Below are 16,112 nucleotides of genomic sequence, written 5' to 3'. Positions count from 1 at the left end.
ATGTTTTCCCCATGTGTGGGTTTTGCATGCATTATCGCAGACCCGTAGCCAGTCTATTAAATGGCTGTAGGCCGATGTGTATATATTAGTGCTTAAATGTGAATAAAATATGTATATAAATCATATTTTAAGCACTAATTTATGTTGTATTTGCTTGTTGGTTGGTTATCATTACCACACTATTTGATGCAACAAAAATACTTCCTACATTTTTGTCAAAGTGCATATCATACAATTTTTTGTTCCTTTTTTAGGATTTGTTACTTTTATAATGTATTGAGATTAGAATTTAAGAAATATGAAAAAATACTTATTTTTAAATGGTAATGTATTTTCATTCTTCATAAAAAAACAAACACAAACAAAAAAGGGAATCTTTTAAAACTTGTTTTAAATTAAAAATTGTAGCCGCAAATAACCAACCGGCCAGCTCATTTCCTCAGTCAGAATTTGTCTGAAAAGCCTTTTTCTATAGTTTATTTAACCATTCATGAAGACATACAGTCAAAAATGAGACAAATGAGCTCATAGGGGCCATATTTAGGACTTTGTCAGAAGGGAGGTGGGTTTTTCGAACCACCCACACGCCCCAACTAAATTAACCATAGTGTATGTGTGTGCCTGAGTGTGTCTGGATGTTTCCCAGTGCTAGGCTGTGGCTAGAAGGGCATCCACTGTGTAAAACATACTGGATAAGATGGTGGTTCATTCCACTATGATGACCCATGATGAATAAAGGGACTGAGTCAGAGGGAAATGAATGAATAATATAAACCAGTGCTTCCATTGGCTCCTGTTTACTGGCACCAGACTTTTTAAAAAGCTTAATAAACTAAAATAAAATACCCAAACTTTGCTCATTTTTACACTTGTTTTTAATTGAGAAGATTGTTGAGAGAAAAAAGAAACAGAACTTGATTTCTCACTCTTTCTTAGTGTACATTTATTGATTGGATGATATATTGACTTTACAGGGTTGAACAGCATGGTGAAAAAGCAAAATCAACAAGTTGTCTACATCTGAATTGATCTGACAGATTTTTGTAATCCACCTGACATGGATGAGGACATCTGGATTAATGACATAACGACTACTTGAAAAAAAGGTTTGGTAGCCTAAACATAAATATGACCACATTCAGTGAAACGCTCTAAACTGTAGTGTAAAGAACAGAGCTCGGTTTTTTATACACCAGACAGATTATTTACATAGAAAACATATGATGATTTTGAAAAGCCCCTGAGAAAGAGAATAACTCAGTAATTCAAATTAGATTAACATGCAAAAGTAATATATATATATATAATTTTTTTAATTATACTGTCAATCCCACCGAATTATACTCTGTGATTCAATGCTCTCCAATCAAAGGATATTTGAATTGGTTGAAAGTTTCATTAGAAGACAAATAAAAGGACACACAAACGATATAATAACCTAACGTTTCTCAATGTACAAAGTATCTAAAAAGCAACAGAAGAACCTCAATGAAGGTCAAGCTTTTTTTTTGATTTGCAAAAACTGGATTCTACATGGCTTGTCAAAATTATAACCACACTCTTCAGACTGGTCAATAAATACCTGCATAAATTGTTCAGTGTTTATGCTTGTCGTTTGTATGAAGTACAAACATCATAACACAAAGAAAAAAAAAAAGGTAAATGTGTTTCTCGACAAACGCAAAGACCAGTTCATTTACAATGCCGATTTTAGGCTCACTTCAGTCAAATCTGCTCAATCGCAAATGAAGTGTGTTATTCAAGTGCCCTTATTAGTCACTTTATTGCAATCACTGTTGTAAAACAGTTTGTTTGATGGAAGACGGATATTTCTTCTAGTATTTTAGATTCCTTAACAGGTGTTTTGAATTTTAGTGTGAACACCTGTGTTAAAGTCAAACTGAATTTCCAGTACAAACACAACCCCCCAAAAGGCAAACATTAATCACGCTTTAAAGATACATCAAACGTTGTCTGAATCACACTGACATTAAATACATACTACCGCAACTTTTTTTTCCAACGCAAAAGCCTTGTTTAACATAATACTTCACACTTCACACCACCAGACGGCGCTGTTTCAAGACTTCCAGCCATTTATACACGTCGAGTCGGGCATCATTTGTCAACAATGAGGCTCAAAGATGAAGGATAATATACAAAGAACAGGCAAATATTGCCAAGAAATTTGATTGGCTGATGATCAGGCAAAATACAAATGACAAAATTTGATGCATAATGTAGTCAGCCAATCTTGATAATGAAAACTAGCCAGGCACTTCAAGACAACAAAAAAAGAAAGAAAATTCAAACAAATATTGAAGTCAAATACAGATACTAAAAACATACAGGAACTCATTTAAAAATAACACAATTTAATGCTGATATATAAATCTTCTGTTCGTCATACAAATGCTAATTTATTGATATAAAGGCTTTATATGATTCATTAAAAATCATATAAATAGGATTAAAATAGCTACTGTCCAGTTATGTGTTGATCCAGATCTTTAGAAGAAAGAAAAAAGGCATTAAGGTTTCAAAAACTGTCCTTCTTTCATGCATACTGTGTAAGACAAAAAGCATATTGCCAGGTTTTGTCACTCATAGTGTTTGTGGAAGCTTGATAAACTATGGCACAAAATGGACAGTGAATGATCTATTCACTGAGCGGGCATCTCTGTGTCTTCCTGAGCCACTGTACAGCTGTGGTTGCTGGTTTTTGCAGGTTCTGGGTCACAGCCTGATCGGGCCTCTTCTGACGGTTCCTCGGTTTGTTGTTCTTCCTGTTCGTCCTCATCCGGCAGAGCTTCTTCGGCAGAATTCACCCCCATGGATGTTTCTTCAGGAAGCTGCTTGGCATCGTCTTCCTCCATGCGTCCGCCAATCTCTTCCTCTTTGTGTTCAGCCTCACTCTGAACAGCTTCATTGAACTCTTTCTCCTCCAGCACTCCAGCTTCATCTTTTGCTCCATCTGTTTCTTCGTTCATTTCTGCGTCATCGCTCCCTTTTTCATCCGATGGTTTCTGGTGGACGCGTTGGTGCCGTACCAGACTGTGCTTCAGGGTGAAGGTACGATGACAGGTTTGGCACTTATAAGGTCGCTCACCTACAATAAAAAAGTCATTTTAGTTCCATCAACCATTATTTAAACCTATATGACAATGACAATTAAGCTTTGTTAACATTGCAGCCTTATACAAACTGTTATAGTTGAACAGAAATTTTAAAAGTGTACTTCATTTGATTGTGTGAGCAATCAGCCTCTCTACAGATGAAAAATAAGACTGGAAATTTTTATTTTGTCTATTGTCTGTGTTCAAAGTTATGAATAATAAAATGTCCACCTATAAAGGGATAGTTCATGTATAAATGAAAATTTGTCACCCTTGTTCCAAACCAGTCTGGTTTATATATTTTTGTTCAGTTGAACACAAAAGAAGGTATTTTTGAAGAATTATTTTGTTTTTATGAAGGTATTTTGTTTTTACAATGGCGGTATTATGGTTTGGAACAAGTCAAAGCTGAGTAAACGAAGAAAGAATTTTACAGATTTAAGTGGAGTGAACCTAAACCAATTAAGCTGTTGCAAAGAAAACTCTCAAGAATTGTGCTGATTCAGCTCATTTTAAATAAGTAGTTTGAACAAACAGCAAATGTCTTTTTTTTAATGTTGCGATCTATTATTTTTGCAGATTTAGGGTGCCAAACTATGCCGGGGTGCGTTTCCTAGTTTGTTTGACAAGTGTTCAGAATCGGGCCTAGGCATGGTTCAGTTGGCCGGCCCTGGCCCAGTTGGAAGAGGTGTGCCAGAGCACGGTTCAGTGAAGCTATGTAGGTACACTTTGTGGTACGCTTGTAGTGTGAGTGCGAAGCGCACCTGAGCCCGAAACTGAAGACGTGACGTCACTTTAAGGGACTGTTTCATATGGCTTTATAAATCCCTCTTACTTTTCAATGAACGCAAACTGTCATAGCTTATGAAAGACACAAAACCCTCACTGCACAACAGATGCACCTTCAGCAAACCTTTTAATACGCGCAGCACAATGACTTTTAAAATAATTTATGAGCGTCAAAAGTTGTGGATCTGTTCAGCAAAATATTAGACTGTGTGTCACTGGATCCCAAACAACTAAAATTATATAACTAAAAACAATCCCCTCTGTGCTGAGCAAGAGCACTTCTCTTCCTGTTAAACTGAACAGTCGCATCATGATGACATAAGGTTCGGATTGTAAAGATGCAGAGTGAGTGCAGGCCGCTGGGGGAGAGGGGAGGAACAACCGCACTTTGGCACGGTTTAAGGCATCTGTCCCTGGTGAGAGTACCCCCATAGTTTGCTTTTGTTCTCAGTTTTTCTTAAAACTTGCACTTTTTGTTTACTGCCATAACGGTGGCCTATAAAACTCAATGTTGATTCTGTACAGGGAATATTGACAAATAGAAAACTGAAATATTAAACATGCTTACATTTGGAAGTCCGTTAGGAATGAATAAAGAATTGTCTTTGAGTTGTTTTTTGGTCATACACAGACAATGAAGTAGATATGGATTTTATGATTATAAATGCAATATAATCATGAAAACAACATTTTGTACTTTTTCATATGTACATGTCTGTAGGTGGTGTGCTGTAAACTTTTTTGCTCTTCTTTTGTGTTTTGTACTTTGCCCTTTGTACTTTTTGTGGCCTCTGATGATGCATTAGTAACGGTTTTTGCTTTTTACCCGGCATAAACATGTGCAGATTCTTATTCCCGTGAATAATATACTTACATTTAAAACCTAAAATCGCTTTTGTGCATTTAAATAAATAATAATAACAACACATAAAAACAAATCCTTGGTAAAATAATTCTATTAATTCCAAACTTGACCCTGTGGGATACTCAAATAATTAGATTTGGACAGACAACATATGCGCATATCTATACAAAAATATCCAAATATTCAAAGAGGTCACATTTATAAGTTTAGGGCCTCAGAAGCTCCAGTGCTTACCAGTATGTGAGCGCATGTGTCTAGTCAAGTCTTGCAGGCTCCAGAAGCGTTTGCTGCACACGGTGCAGATCTTCTTCCTCTTATCTGCTTTGCCTCTGGTTGAGTTGCCCTCCTCTTCTAAGGCCTGGAGCTCTGAGGAAGGAGTCTCTTCTTCATCTTCACTCATATCTTCCCTCTCCTTCTCTTCCTCATCAACACCACTTTCCACACAGCTGCTGTTCTCCTCCTTTTCATCATCTTCTGACTTTGCGTCCTGCTCCATCTCTTTACTTGGTACTGGAATTGGATTTTGTGGAGGAGCTTGGCGTCTTCCCTTCTTGGCTCCATCCTCTGGCTGGACCTCCTGAAGGTGGGTTTTCTGGTGTCGGCTCAGAGTGGCTGCATGACGAAAGGTCTTCTTACAGGAGGCACATGTGTGTGGGAACTCATCTGGAGGGGAAACCACTTCAGGGGCTGATTTAGACTGGTGCTGCTCCTCTCCAGAAAGCTGGACATCTACAACAAGATTGCTGACAAGGCTCATTTCATGACTCATGCTGCTTTGAGAATCATCATCATCATCATCATCATCTTTTTCCACCATCTCAGGATTTTCCTCAGCTGGCTGAGTTTGGTTTGGATCCGTGCTGCTGTCTGCTTGTTCAGGGGCTGATTGTCCTGTTCGTTCTGGCGCTTCTGGAGATTCTTCTTGTTTGGTGTTGACAGAGCTCAGATCCATAGTACCTTCGGCTACAGGATGTTCAGTGTCGCATACACTTTCTACAAAGTCAAAAAGAGCTTGTTACGCTCTACACACACTAATTTGTATGCTCAACCACACAGTAATGTGATAGATGAAAGATGTTGTTGATGAACAGTATACCAAGCATTACATCTGAAGCACGAAAAGGCCTCAACATTTTAATTAATATAGATTTTGATAGGAAACATAATCTTGATTGAATCAATAATGCTATACACTTAAAGACCGCTAGAGCAGGGGTGCCCAAACTCTAGCCTGGATTGTCTTGCAGAGTTTAGCTCTAACCCCAATCAGACACACCTGAACCAGCTAATCAAGCTTTTGTGCACTAGAAATGTCCAGACAGGTGTGTTTAGGCAAGTTGGAGCTAACCTCTGCAGGACACCGGCCCTCCAAGACTGAGTTTGGCCTCCTCTGCATTAGAGGGTGCATATTCACAACAAAGAAATCTGTATTCTGATGATGTTGGGCCTCATTGTGGAATCATGGGAGTTGTCGTTTTTTTGTTACATCCTAAGTCAGCAAAATATATAATAATGTTGTAGTGGGGTTTTGATATTTTAATGAAAAATCATTCATAATGTGTCTTTAAGACAATCAGCACTACATTTGTAAAATATAAAAATGGGGCTAATCAATCATACCTGTGCTTCCTAAGGATTCTTCATCTGTCTTAGGTTTGAGTCGAGATCCACTGTTTTGAAGTGCCCGATTCGAGACTCCATGTTTGCGAAGCAGGTGTCGCTCACAGTTTGACTTGGTGGAGAAGAACGAGTCACACTGAGGACAAGGGTACGGCTTCTGACCTACAAAATCAATGCACAAAACTTTAACATCTGAAGTATTTTAAAAGTGTTAAAAGTTACTAGGGTTGCACAATAACATCAAAATTGGTCAAAAATGCTTATTTGTAAAGATAAAATTTTCAAGGGTACATTTTTGTCTTGATTTTGCCAGGACAATGTGATGACAGGTAGAGAGAGTGAGTGAGATTGGAAAAGGTCCTCGAGTTGGGACTTGAACTTTCCCACTTGGCTACTGGCACCTATGCTTATTTTAATGTTGTTAAGTGCTCAATAAGAAAAGGTTGGTCAACCCTGTTCCAGGAGATCTACCTTCCTGCAGAGTTCAGCTCCAACCCTGATCAAACTCATCTGAACCAATTCTAGAATGTAAAAATGTAATTTTACTTTAAATTACTAAAATGTAAAATTCCTAGGCCAGTTGTTTTGCTCACTGCATAGTAGGAAAGATTAAATAAAAATGTGAATAAATGGCTTTATGGGTCATGGTCATAATTTACAAACCTCAAACTCCGTCTCACCTGTGTGTGTTAGCATATGCCTTTGCAATGAGCTGGCCCACGGGAACAATCGAGGGCAGTAGGGGCAGGTCATTTTCTGCACTGAATTGGAATAAGCATTTTTCTTTCCTTTGTTCTGTGGAGGTTTCTTTGGTTTGTCTTCTCGTATTTCCTTCACCTCCTCGTCAGCTGACTGCTTCTCTTTTTCCTCCATCATTGGCTCCATCTGATTGGGTTGCAGGTAGGGACTGAACTTATTTGCATCAGTAGTAGCCAACATTTTCTCTACACTGGGAAACTCGCCACTTGACTCCAGGTCAATCCCACTGCCCACAGCTATTCTCGAATCACAGATCTCCTCCTGAAACACTCTCTTCTTGCCTCTTTTCTTTGAGTTATCAGGAGACCCATTCAGCACGGAATCCAGTTTAGTGGTGCCTATGGGACTCTTGTTTTCACTTAGTGTTTTAAAATCCACTGCACTAATACAGTTTTTTGCATCCATTCCTGTTTCGATAAGCACTGGGGTAGCTGAAACAGATGAGATAATCTGAGCAATAGAGGCCAGTGGTGCCATTTCCGCAGTACTAGAAGCAGAAGATGGTTTTGGTAGCAGGGGCTTTAAGCGAGTATAAGGCTTAGTAATGTCACTGGATAGAACTGAGGCTAGGCTAGGAATGGAGACCGGAATAGCTGCGAGAAGTCCAGGGGCTGTTTCTGAAGTCTTTTCTTTATTGAGCTCTTGATAATTCTGGGGAACTTCTTTCCTCATTTTCTTCTTCTCTGGATCCTTGGGTATTGAGAGGTCAATGGGCTCCATAGAACAGTCATTTAACAGAGGAGATGCTGCTCCTTCAATTTTAACGACTGAAGGCATTGTTTTCTGAGATTTGCTAGAGAAATCCAAAGGTTGTTCCTGCTCCTCAACAGGTCCAGAGAAGGTACCTACATTCTGGGAAATGGAGCTGTTAACAAGCCCATTTGTGGCTGAAGTGTTGGATTGAGCATTGACTTCACCTCCAACTGGTACAAGACTTTTGATGTGCTCCTCAATTTCCCTTTCTGGCACATCTGGGTGGTGTTTCAGCAAATGGTGAATACAGTTCCTTTTAGCGAGAAATGTCGCCCCACATTGCCTGCACTCAAATGGTTTCTTTTGACATCCATTGTGAGTTCGCAGGTGAATCTGAAGGGCCCGGTAGTTCTTAAGGTCCTCCCCACAATATCGACAAGATGTGTTGCCAGCGTTGGTTGTATCAAGGAGGTCTAGTGTGGTGCCTCCAATTACACTGCTTATGCTCGAGGAGGTGGTTACATATTCAATGTTTTTCTCGATGTCCTTGCGTGTGTTCTTCATGTGCTTCTTGCGCAAATGGCGCTCGCAGTTGGCTTTCACAGTGAAAGGGTAGTGACAGAGGCGACAGACGTATGGCCGCTCACCACTGTGTGTTCTGAGATGTCGAATCAGTGTCGCTTTGTCAGGAGCAGCGTAGCTACAAATGGTGCACTGATATGGGGATGCTCCCAAATGGTGACGCATATGTGCCTGGAGGCCACCTAAGAAAGAGAATACTTCTTTGCAGAACCGACAAGGGTATTCAGTCTTAGCTGTCTTTTTGGGGACAACTCTCATGTCCTTCTCTTTGCTGTCAAACTCTTCCTGCTTTCCAGTTTCATATGAGATAATCGTGTTTCCTATGACATCAGATCCCAGTTGAGTAGTTTCCCAATTGGTGGGAGAGGAGGAAGTTGAGGATGAGGATGAGGCTGAAGACTGTCTGGCAGTTCTCACTTGTTGGCCTGTTTGGGGTGGAAGGCTAGGACTGATGTTGCCGGATGAGGCCTGTTGGGCATTCATGACAGGTGGAGGTGGTGTGGAGGCACCCATGCTGGATCGGGGAGTGATTAAGGACTTGGGTTTTAAAGAAGAAATCTGTCTGGGGTCCACTTGAAGAGGACTACCCAGACTTTTGGGAAGCATAGACAAAGACATCTGAGGTGGTACAGAGGTTGCGATTTTAAGGATTTGTTCAATATCCGCCAGCTCTACAGCGGTTTGACCGCTTATTGGGACAAACATGCCATTACTGACCACAGCATGTAGTGGCTGTAGCGATAGAAGGCCAAGGGCTGTGTTCTTGTTCATTGCTTGAAGAGAGACAGGCTCAAGGATTGAGACACCAAGACTGCCGCTGGTTTCTTGAGGTAGATTTGTTGATGGTGGCTCAACGCGAATGAATCGAATGCTGTCTAAAACCTCCTGCTGAATCTGCTCTTCTGATTTCTCTAGCTTGGCCAAGGAGGAGTGCTGGAGACCCAGGCGCTCCATGAAACCATTCTTCCCATCTGAACTAGTAGTGTCAACGTGTGGTGCTAGTTCACTGACCTCCTTGGAATCCTCGGAATGGGAGTTTACTTTTGGGGCGTCTATAACAGCATCTGCTTTATGTTCCTGAGGATCAGTGCTGGTGTCTACACTACAGTTATGTGAAGACTTGTGAAGATCCAGAGATTGCTGAATAGGGAAGGCCTTGTTGCAGTCCTCACAAACAAACTTATGGAACTTGCTAGAGCATCGGCGCAGGTTAGTCTCACACCAGACCTTAAAGAAATTAAACAATCAAAATTACCTTTAGTCATCATAAAAAAAAACAGATACAGTAAATATTTCTCATCTTATGCTTACCTGTGCAATTTGTGGAAACTTTTGACAGCTGAAGTCGATGAAAGCTAAATCGCCAAATCCCAGTGGGATGGAGGGGTTGTTCTGTATAAAAGGTCGCCCAGAGGGGTCAGTTGGAAGCTGTTTATGAATGGCAGCATTATGACGCAGGAGACCACGGTGTTTGCGAAAGGTAATGCAACAAATGTTGCACCTATAATTAAAAAAATAAAAACAATGCAGTTTTTAACACCTAATGATTAACTAGATATAAAAGACATGATCTAAGAAAACAAATACCAAGGCACAATGCATCCGAAGCCTACCTGAGCGTAGTGTCAGGATGTGTCTCCATGTGTGCTTCCAGGTCATTTTTACAGATGAATGTCTTAAAGCAGATGGGGCAGTGAAATACCTCTTCTTCACTCTTCACAGAATTATCCTCCTTAAGCTTCTGGATCAAAGTCACCTAAACACAGCATGATTTGTTTGCTTGTAAGTGTGGGTGTAACCCCGTCGGTCCTATACCACCCAACCCGGTCCGAGTTCAATCATTTGTTCACTTTGACTGCTTTTACTAAAAAATAATCAGGAAAAAGTGAGTCTGAAACGTACCTTTTTAACTGGTGGCTCCTCAGCCTGCTCTCCTTCATCCTCCACACTGGGTTTCCTCTTGCTGGAGAGTCGTCTGCGCTTGTTTAGTGGGGAAGAACTGGGGGTAGGAATACCGCTTGAATCCTTTTCATGAATTTTCATGTGCCTGCAGAAAAAACATAACTCAACTTAGTCTATTGCTTTATTAAACTATTGCTTTATTTTTGTCTTTACTTCAGTTGACCAACTTTTGTCGTACAATAAAGAAAGAGGAGTATGACATTGAGGCAAAACCAGGAAACCTAAACATTAACTAAGTAGAAATTTGAGTATATAATATTATATTTAGCACAATTTATCTCAATGAAATATAAGAGTAATATTTTAATGAAAGGAAATGAAGCTAAAAGTAACTAAATAAAAATGTTAAACTAAATGTTGTCAAATAAAAATAGCTAGCATTTATAAATATTTATAATATATAATATAATCAGAATATATATATATATATATATATATATATATATATATATATATATATATATATAGATAGATATAGATATAGATATATTTACATAATTAATATTATAACATATAATTATTGATTATGTGTTGATTTTTATTTGCTACATAAATATAAATGAAAAATATCCATTTATAGAAGTACATCAATAAGGCTATTTTTAATATTATTACAGTTACATACAAGCAATGAAACAAACTAAAACTAAACTGAGTTTCTGTAAGTATTTAACCTCATTCTTGTACCTCATTCATCTTGATGTGATGACCATTGGGGGAATACTTAAATAATCAAGGCAAGCAACATACAGAAGGTGACCGTGGTTGGGCTAAATACAACAATATGACCAGCAGGGGTCAGAGGTAACATGTGGAGGTAAAAAGCACTGGGAGTCGCATTACGACATGCCGAAACGTGTGCACCCCTCACCCTCCTACACTCAGAAACAAACCCACCTTTCAGGTTCAACCAGATATAAATCCCCTGATGCTTATATGCAGCTGTGCTTCATGAAAAAAACTCAACTCTATAGAGCATACATGCAGTGTGCAACTTTTCAAATTGAACAAACTGCTTTTATTCCATTGTAAACTCTGACTGTGTGTCACTGGAAGGGGAGGATAAATGTCAGCAGACCCAGTGGTAAGAATCTTGTTTTACATTCTGCAGCCAGAGATATTAATAGCACAGAGGCAGAGTGATGGTCACCCACATGTGGAGTGGACCCAACCCTGACAGCCTGAATCCTGTTCCATCTCATGTCTCTGGCCTGACTTACTCACAACAGAAAAACCACACTGATTCCACATGGACTTAAAAAATAACGACTGGCATAACAATGCTATCATGCAACCATAATTCCAGCTTTCGCAATTTCTTGTCACATGCAACTTAATCACCTTGTGGTGTTCGAAGTTGCAAGTTGATGCAGGACCGTTGAGTATTTTTCTTCTGCAGTGCCTTATCAATAGTGCCAGAGGGCAGTGTGGGGGGAAAAATTGCTTGTTCAACATTCCGCCAGGCAAAGTTGTTTTTCTTGAGTTATGCAATCCACAAAATGATAAGGTTAAAAATTACCCCTAAAACTGCAATGTGCCATACGAAAAAAAAAGAAAACATGTTCAGCACCCCTCTCTTTCTTATACAAAACTTATTCCACCCCCATCTGGAATGCCTGCATGTCTCAACTGCACAAAGAAGCCCTCTATGAACATCCCATCAACACAAACAAAAAGAGAAGCCCTGGACGCAGAACCATCTTTCCAAATATAGGTGACATAAAAGGAAGAAGCCTGCGCAGGCATCAATATCCTTCAGCCGTCTCACATCACATGCAGACATTCCTTTATCCTCCCTACCCTCCACCGATTTCTAACAGTTATTTTTTTAGTTCATCAGGCAAATAAATTAATAAAAATAATCTAAAAACTGAAACACCCAGGGATTTCAATGAACAACTGGCTGCTGGACCTTTTTATGTTACAGGTCATTCAGATTTGTTGTAGCCATATAGATATAGACAAACACAAACACATATGTGTTAATATATAATGTACAGTGTTGGGCAAGCTACTTGAAAAATGTAATGAGCTAAGCTATTAGCTACTCTACTTAAAATGTAGCTTAACTCCATTAAAAGCTACTCTGGGAAATGTAGCAAGCTAAGCTAAAAGCTACTTGGCAAAAGTAGCTTATCTACATCTTAGCTATTTTTGCAGTTTAATAATTTTTAAATTCGAAGCAACTTAAATCCAAGTCAATCATATCTTAATGATCAATAAAACTGTCACTGAAACCTAATTGTTCAGTTCAATTACTTACAGCAATTAATATGCTGTATCAAACAGAAACTATAGTATATAACAGCAAAAACTAAACATCCAATAAAACCAGGTGTTACACATTTAAAATACTGTAGTTATTTATAGTACAGAGAAATGTTTAGGAAGAAGCATTATATTGTATATATTTACAACTCTTAATTAATGAAATGCACTACATAATGTAGTACTATAAAAACTTTGAGCACAACATCAGAAATTAAGTTATTCCATCTTAACATGTACTTCTCAAGGTATGGTCACAAGGAAAGAAAGAAAAAGAAGTCGTCATTCTCGCCATCATATGGATTTACTTTCATCGTCTAGACATCGGCCTCACAGCTCCGTGATTGTCGGTGCCATCATTTTTTGATCCGTGATCGATAAATGTAGCTTGTGTGGATGCTACTGCGCTACTTGACTAAAAAATATATTCGCTACTGAAAAGCTATTTGATTCAGAAAGTAGCGAGGCTACCAAGAAATGTAGTTAAGCTAGTAGCGTATTTATGTATATAGTTGAAGTCAGAATTATCAGCCCCCTCTGTTTTTTTATCCCCAATTTCTGTTTTGCTAACTGATCTTGTAAAGTTCATGTATGTGTAAATTTATATTGAATCTTTTAACTTTATTGTTAGACAACATAAATCCGCTAACTTTCATGTGCTATGCGCAATGATCAAAACACAAGAAGAGCACTATTTACATGAAGTATAAACAAGCACTTCCACTTCAAAAAGCATGATTTAGACAATGTTACGCTAGAATTCTAAACAGGATTCAACTGAAAATTCACTTATGTTCTAACAAATGTTAGAGCTTCATGTTTGGCCTGTGGAACGCCAAAATCCTTATTATCCTTTTAAGTTTTCAAATGTGACCAATTTTTCATAAAGAAATTGTGTAGTTAATACACATAAATATGCATTAAAATATTGTTACAAATATATATTAATTTAAACATTTATATATATATATATATATATATATATATATATATATATATATATATACACACACATTTACATATAAATCCTAATTAAAAATCCTACTTAAAAATCATAAAACAATGACTGATTAAAATATATATATATATATATATATATATATATATATATATATATATATATATATATTTTTTTTTTTTTTTTTTTTTTTTTTTAGTACTTATTATTTTACAAATTCTGCTGCAAGAGCTTTATTTCAGTTATTATCAATATAAAGGAGCATTATTACTACTAGTCTTTTGTTTTATTTTTAGTTTATTTAAACAAATAAATAAACATTAATATAAAAAGCCCATGCAGCTCAACAAGAATTAGGAATACAACGTTTTGGCACAAAAAACAACAAATCAGTCTGAGCATTTACCTGTGCATGTTTCCATTGGTGGTGAATGTCTGACCGCAGACCGAGCACTTGTATGGTCTTTCTCCGCTGTGAACCAGCATGTGTCGGTCCAGAGAGCTGGCCGAACTCAAAGCCTTTCCGCAAATACTGCACGAGTGGTCAGTGCCACCACTGTCCGTGTTGTGCTGCAGAAAGAAGATGTGAAAACACTTATCAATCGTCCTTTATTTACTTTAGTAAATTTCTGATTGATTCATTTTAAGGCAGATTTTGATGTTGTGGTTGTGTGAACAGGTGTGAATAAGGGATGCTCTGGTTTGTGTACAGAAGCCTACTCACCTGTCTGATGTGCATGGTGAGCTGGTGCTGCGTCATGCAGTTTTTGTCACACAGGGGGCAAATGAAGCTGGAACGTTCATCTTTGACTTCCTGTTACATAAACACAGACCAGACTTTTAGTGAGATGAGTTTTAGTTACTTATTATATAATTATATAAATAGTTATATAAAATTATATAAAAAAATAAATATTAGCATAATTTTTGTTTTTTATCATTATTATAATTTTGCTTTTATTCATATATTTTTATATTGAGGTTAATAATGTTTTATAATTATAACTAAATATTATAATAATTATTATAATAATATTCATAATATTAATACAGTATTTATTTTTGTCCATTATTTCAATAAGATTTTGTTTATTTTTTGTTTTTAGTTTCTAGTTTTATTTGGTCTCAGTTAATATATCAATTAAACTAAACAAAAATAAGTATTGCTGAAGATATTTAAATCAAATTTGTAGTTTTAATGTAAAGTTTTAAATAATTTTAGTCAATGTTTCTAATAAAAAAAAACTCCCCAAATTAAAAAAGATCAATACATATAGAAATAATAATTTTATTACAATAATTATTTGTATTATTGTTATCATTATTTAATATTGTGATGTAAAATCTAAATAGATTTATAAATCTGATTTTTGCAGTGCAGTGAATTGTACCAAAAGTGTCACCAGTACAGAGTTGATATATACGGGGGCCATAATATATTAAATTATCAATTGTTAATTATTACACCTCATACAAAAAGGCTCCCTGAAAAATACATCAAGTAATCACTTGACACTAAAATCACATAAAATCCTCCACACACTGCTCCCCATTTACTTGTCCCCCCTACTGAGAGATAAACAGGAGAGGTAAAGCAGATGCTGATGAAGACAGCGTGTGTCACAGTGGCACATGCTGAAACAACTGGCCTCTCCATCTGTCTGACCAACAACAGCAGAGCATCGCTAATTCAGCAGCGTATGGAAAGTCAGTCAGAGGAGAACAGACGGGGTTGAGGCTCTCGAACACCTGTTTTCTCCACAGAGAGGTTTTCAGTCCTGTCCCGCACTCTAATTGGAGGCATAAGACAAGCATCGGCCCACACAAAGGGGGGATTGAGAAAACGCAAGGACCATTTGTTGCTGCTCATTTGACTGAGTTCATGTAGCTGCCATTCCGAAAGACTAGCAGAGATGGAGGACTTGTGGAGAAATGGGAGAGCACTAAATATGGCTGATGTATTGAAAACAAACCGTCATCTTAAAAGAGCTTGTTAGCTCCTGACCCAGTTAGCTTTAGCTGGACAGGCTGGGAGATGACCAGCTAAAACCAGCTTGACCAGTCTAGCCAAGCTGGGAGCCCAGCCAAAACCAGCTATGTCCAGCTTAAACCAGGCCTGTCAAGCTGGTTTTAGCTGGATTTAGCTGGTCATTTTCCCGCCTGGCCAAACCGCCTCTAAAACCAGACTGGTAAACCACCTAAAACCAGCCAACCAGCCTAGGCTGATTTAAGCTGGATTTTTCAGCAAGGATTTCACTTTAAAAAAAAGAGTATCTTATAGGATATGCATATTAACAAAACTAAGAAGATACTTCTGTATGATTTCTTTTTAAATGATAAAATATGATGATTTTAATTAAATACATTTAAATATTTGTATATTTCTATATTTATATAACATAGTATATAATTTTAAATATTTAAATTATTTAAATAAAATACTGTTTTATTTTAAACCATTGACATGGACAATATTCATTAAGGCCTCGCTTACACTAAT

General features: G+C 37.6%; 1 protein-coding gene across 2 annotated transcripts in view; it reads right to left on the bottom strand.

The window, feature by feature from the left end:
* Positions 1–914: 914 nt before the first annotated feature.
* The window catches only part of rreb1b (ras responsive element binding protein 1b), a 61,885-nt gene continuing 46,687 nt past the window's right edge, over positions 915–16,112 (bottom strand). For both annotated transcript variants that reach the window (XM_678293.11, XM_005163366.6), the window contains exons 5-13: positions 14,337–14,426; positions 14,019–14,182; positions 10,327–10,471; positions 10,038–10,180; positions 9,736–9,925; positions 7,071–9,651; positions 6,391–6,552; positions 5,005–5,763; positions 915–3,109 (exon numbers count right to left, since the gene is read on the bottom strand). In XM_678293.11, coding sequence (XP_683385.6) covers positions 2,664–3,109; positions 5,005–5,763; positions 6,391–6,552; positions 7,071–9,651; positions 9,736–9,925; positions 10,038–10,180; positions 10,327–10,471; positions 14,019–14,182; positions 14,337–14,426 — 4,680 coding nt within the window. In that variant the 3' untranslated portion in view covers positions 915–2,663. The remainder of the gene's footprint in view (positions 3,110–5,004; positions 5,764–6,390; positions 6,553–7,070; positions 9,652–9,735; positions 9,926–10,037; positions 10,181–10,326; positions 10,472–14,018; positions 14,183–14,336; positions 14,427–16,112) is intronic.

Source organism: Danio rerio, chromosome 2, assembly GCF_049306965.1.
Source record: "Danio rerio strain Tuebingen ecotype United States chromosome 2, GRCz12tu, whole genome shotgun sequence".
NCBI lineage: Eukaryota > Metazoa > Chordata > Actinopteri > Cypriniformes > Danionidae > Danio > Danio rerio.
The sequence above is the reverse complement of the archived record's forward strand: the minus strand, read 5'-3'. Positions and strand labels throughout refer to the sequence as shown.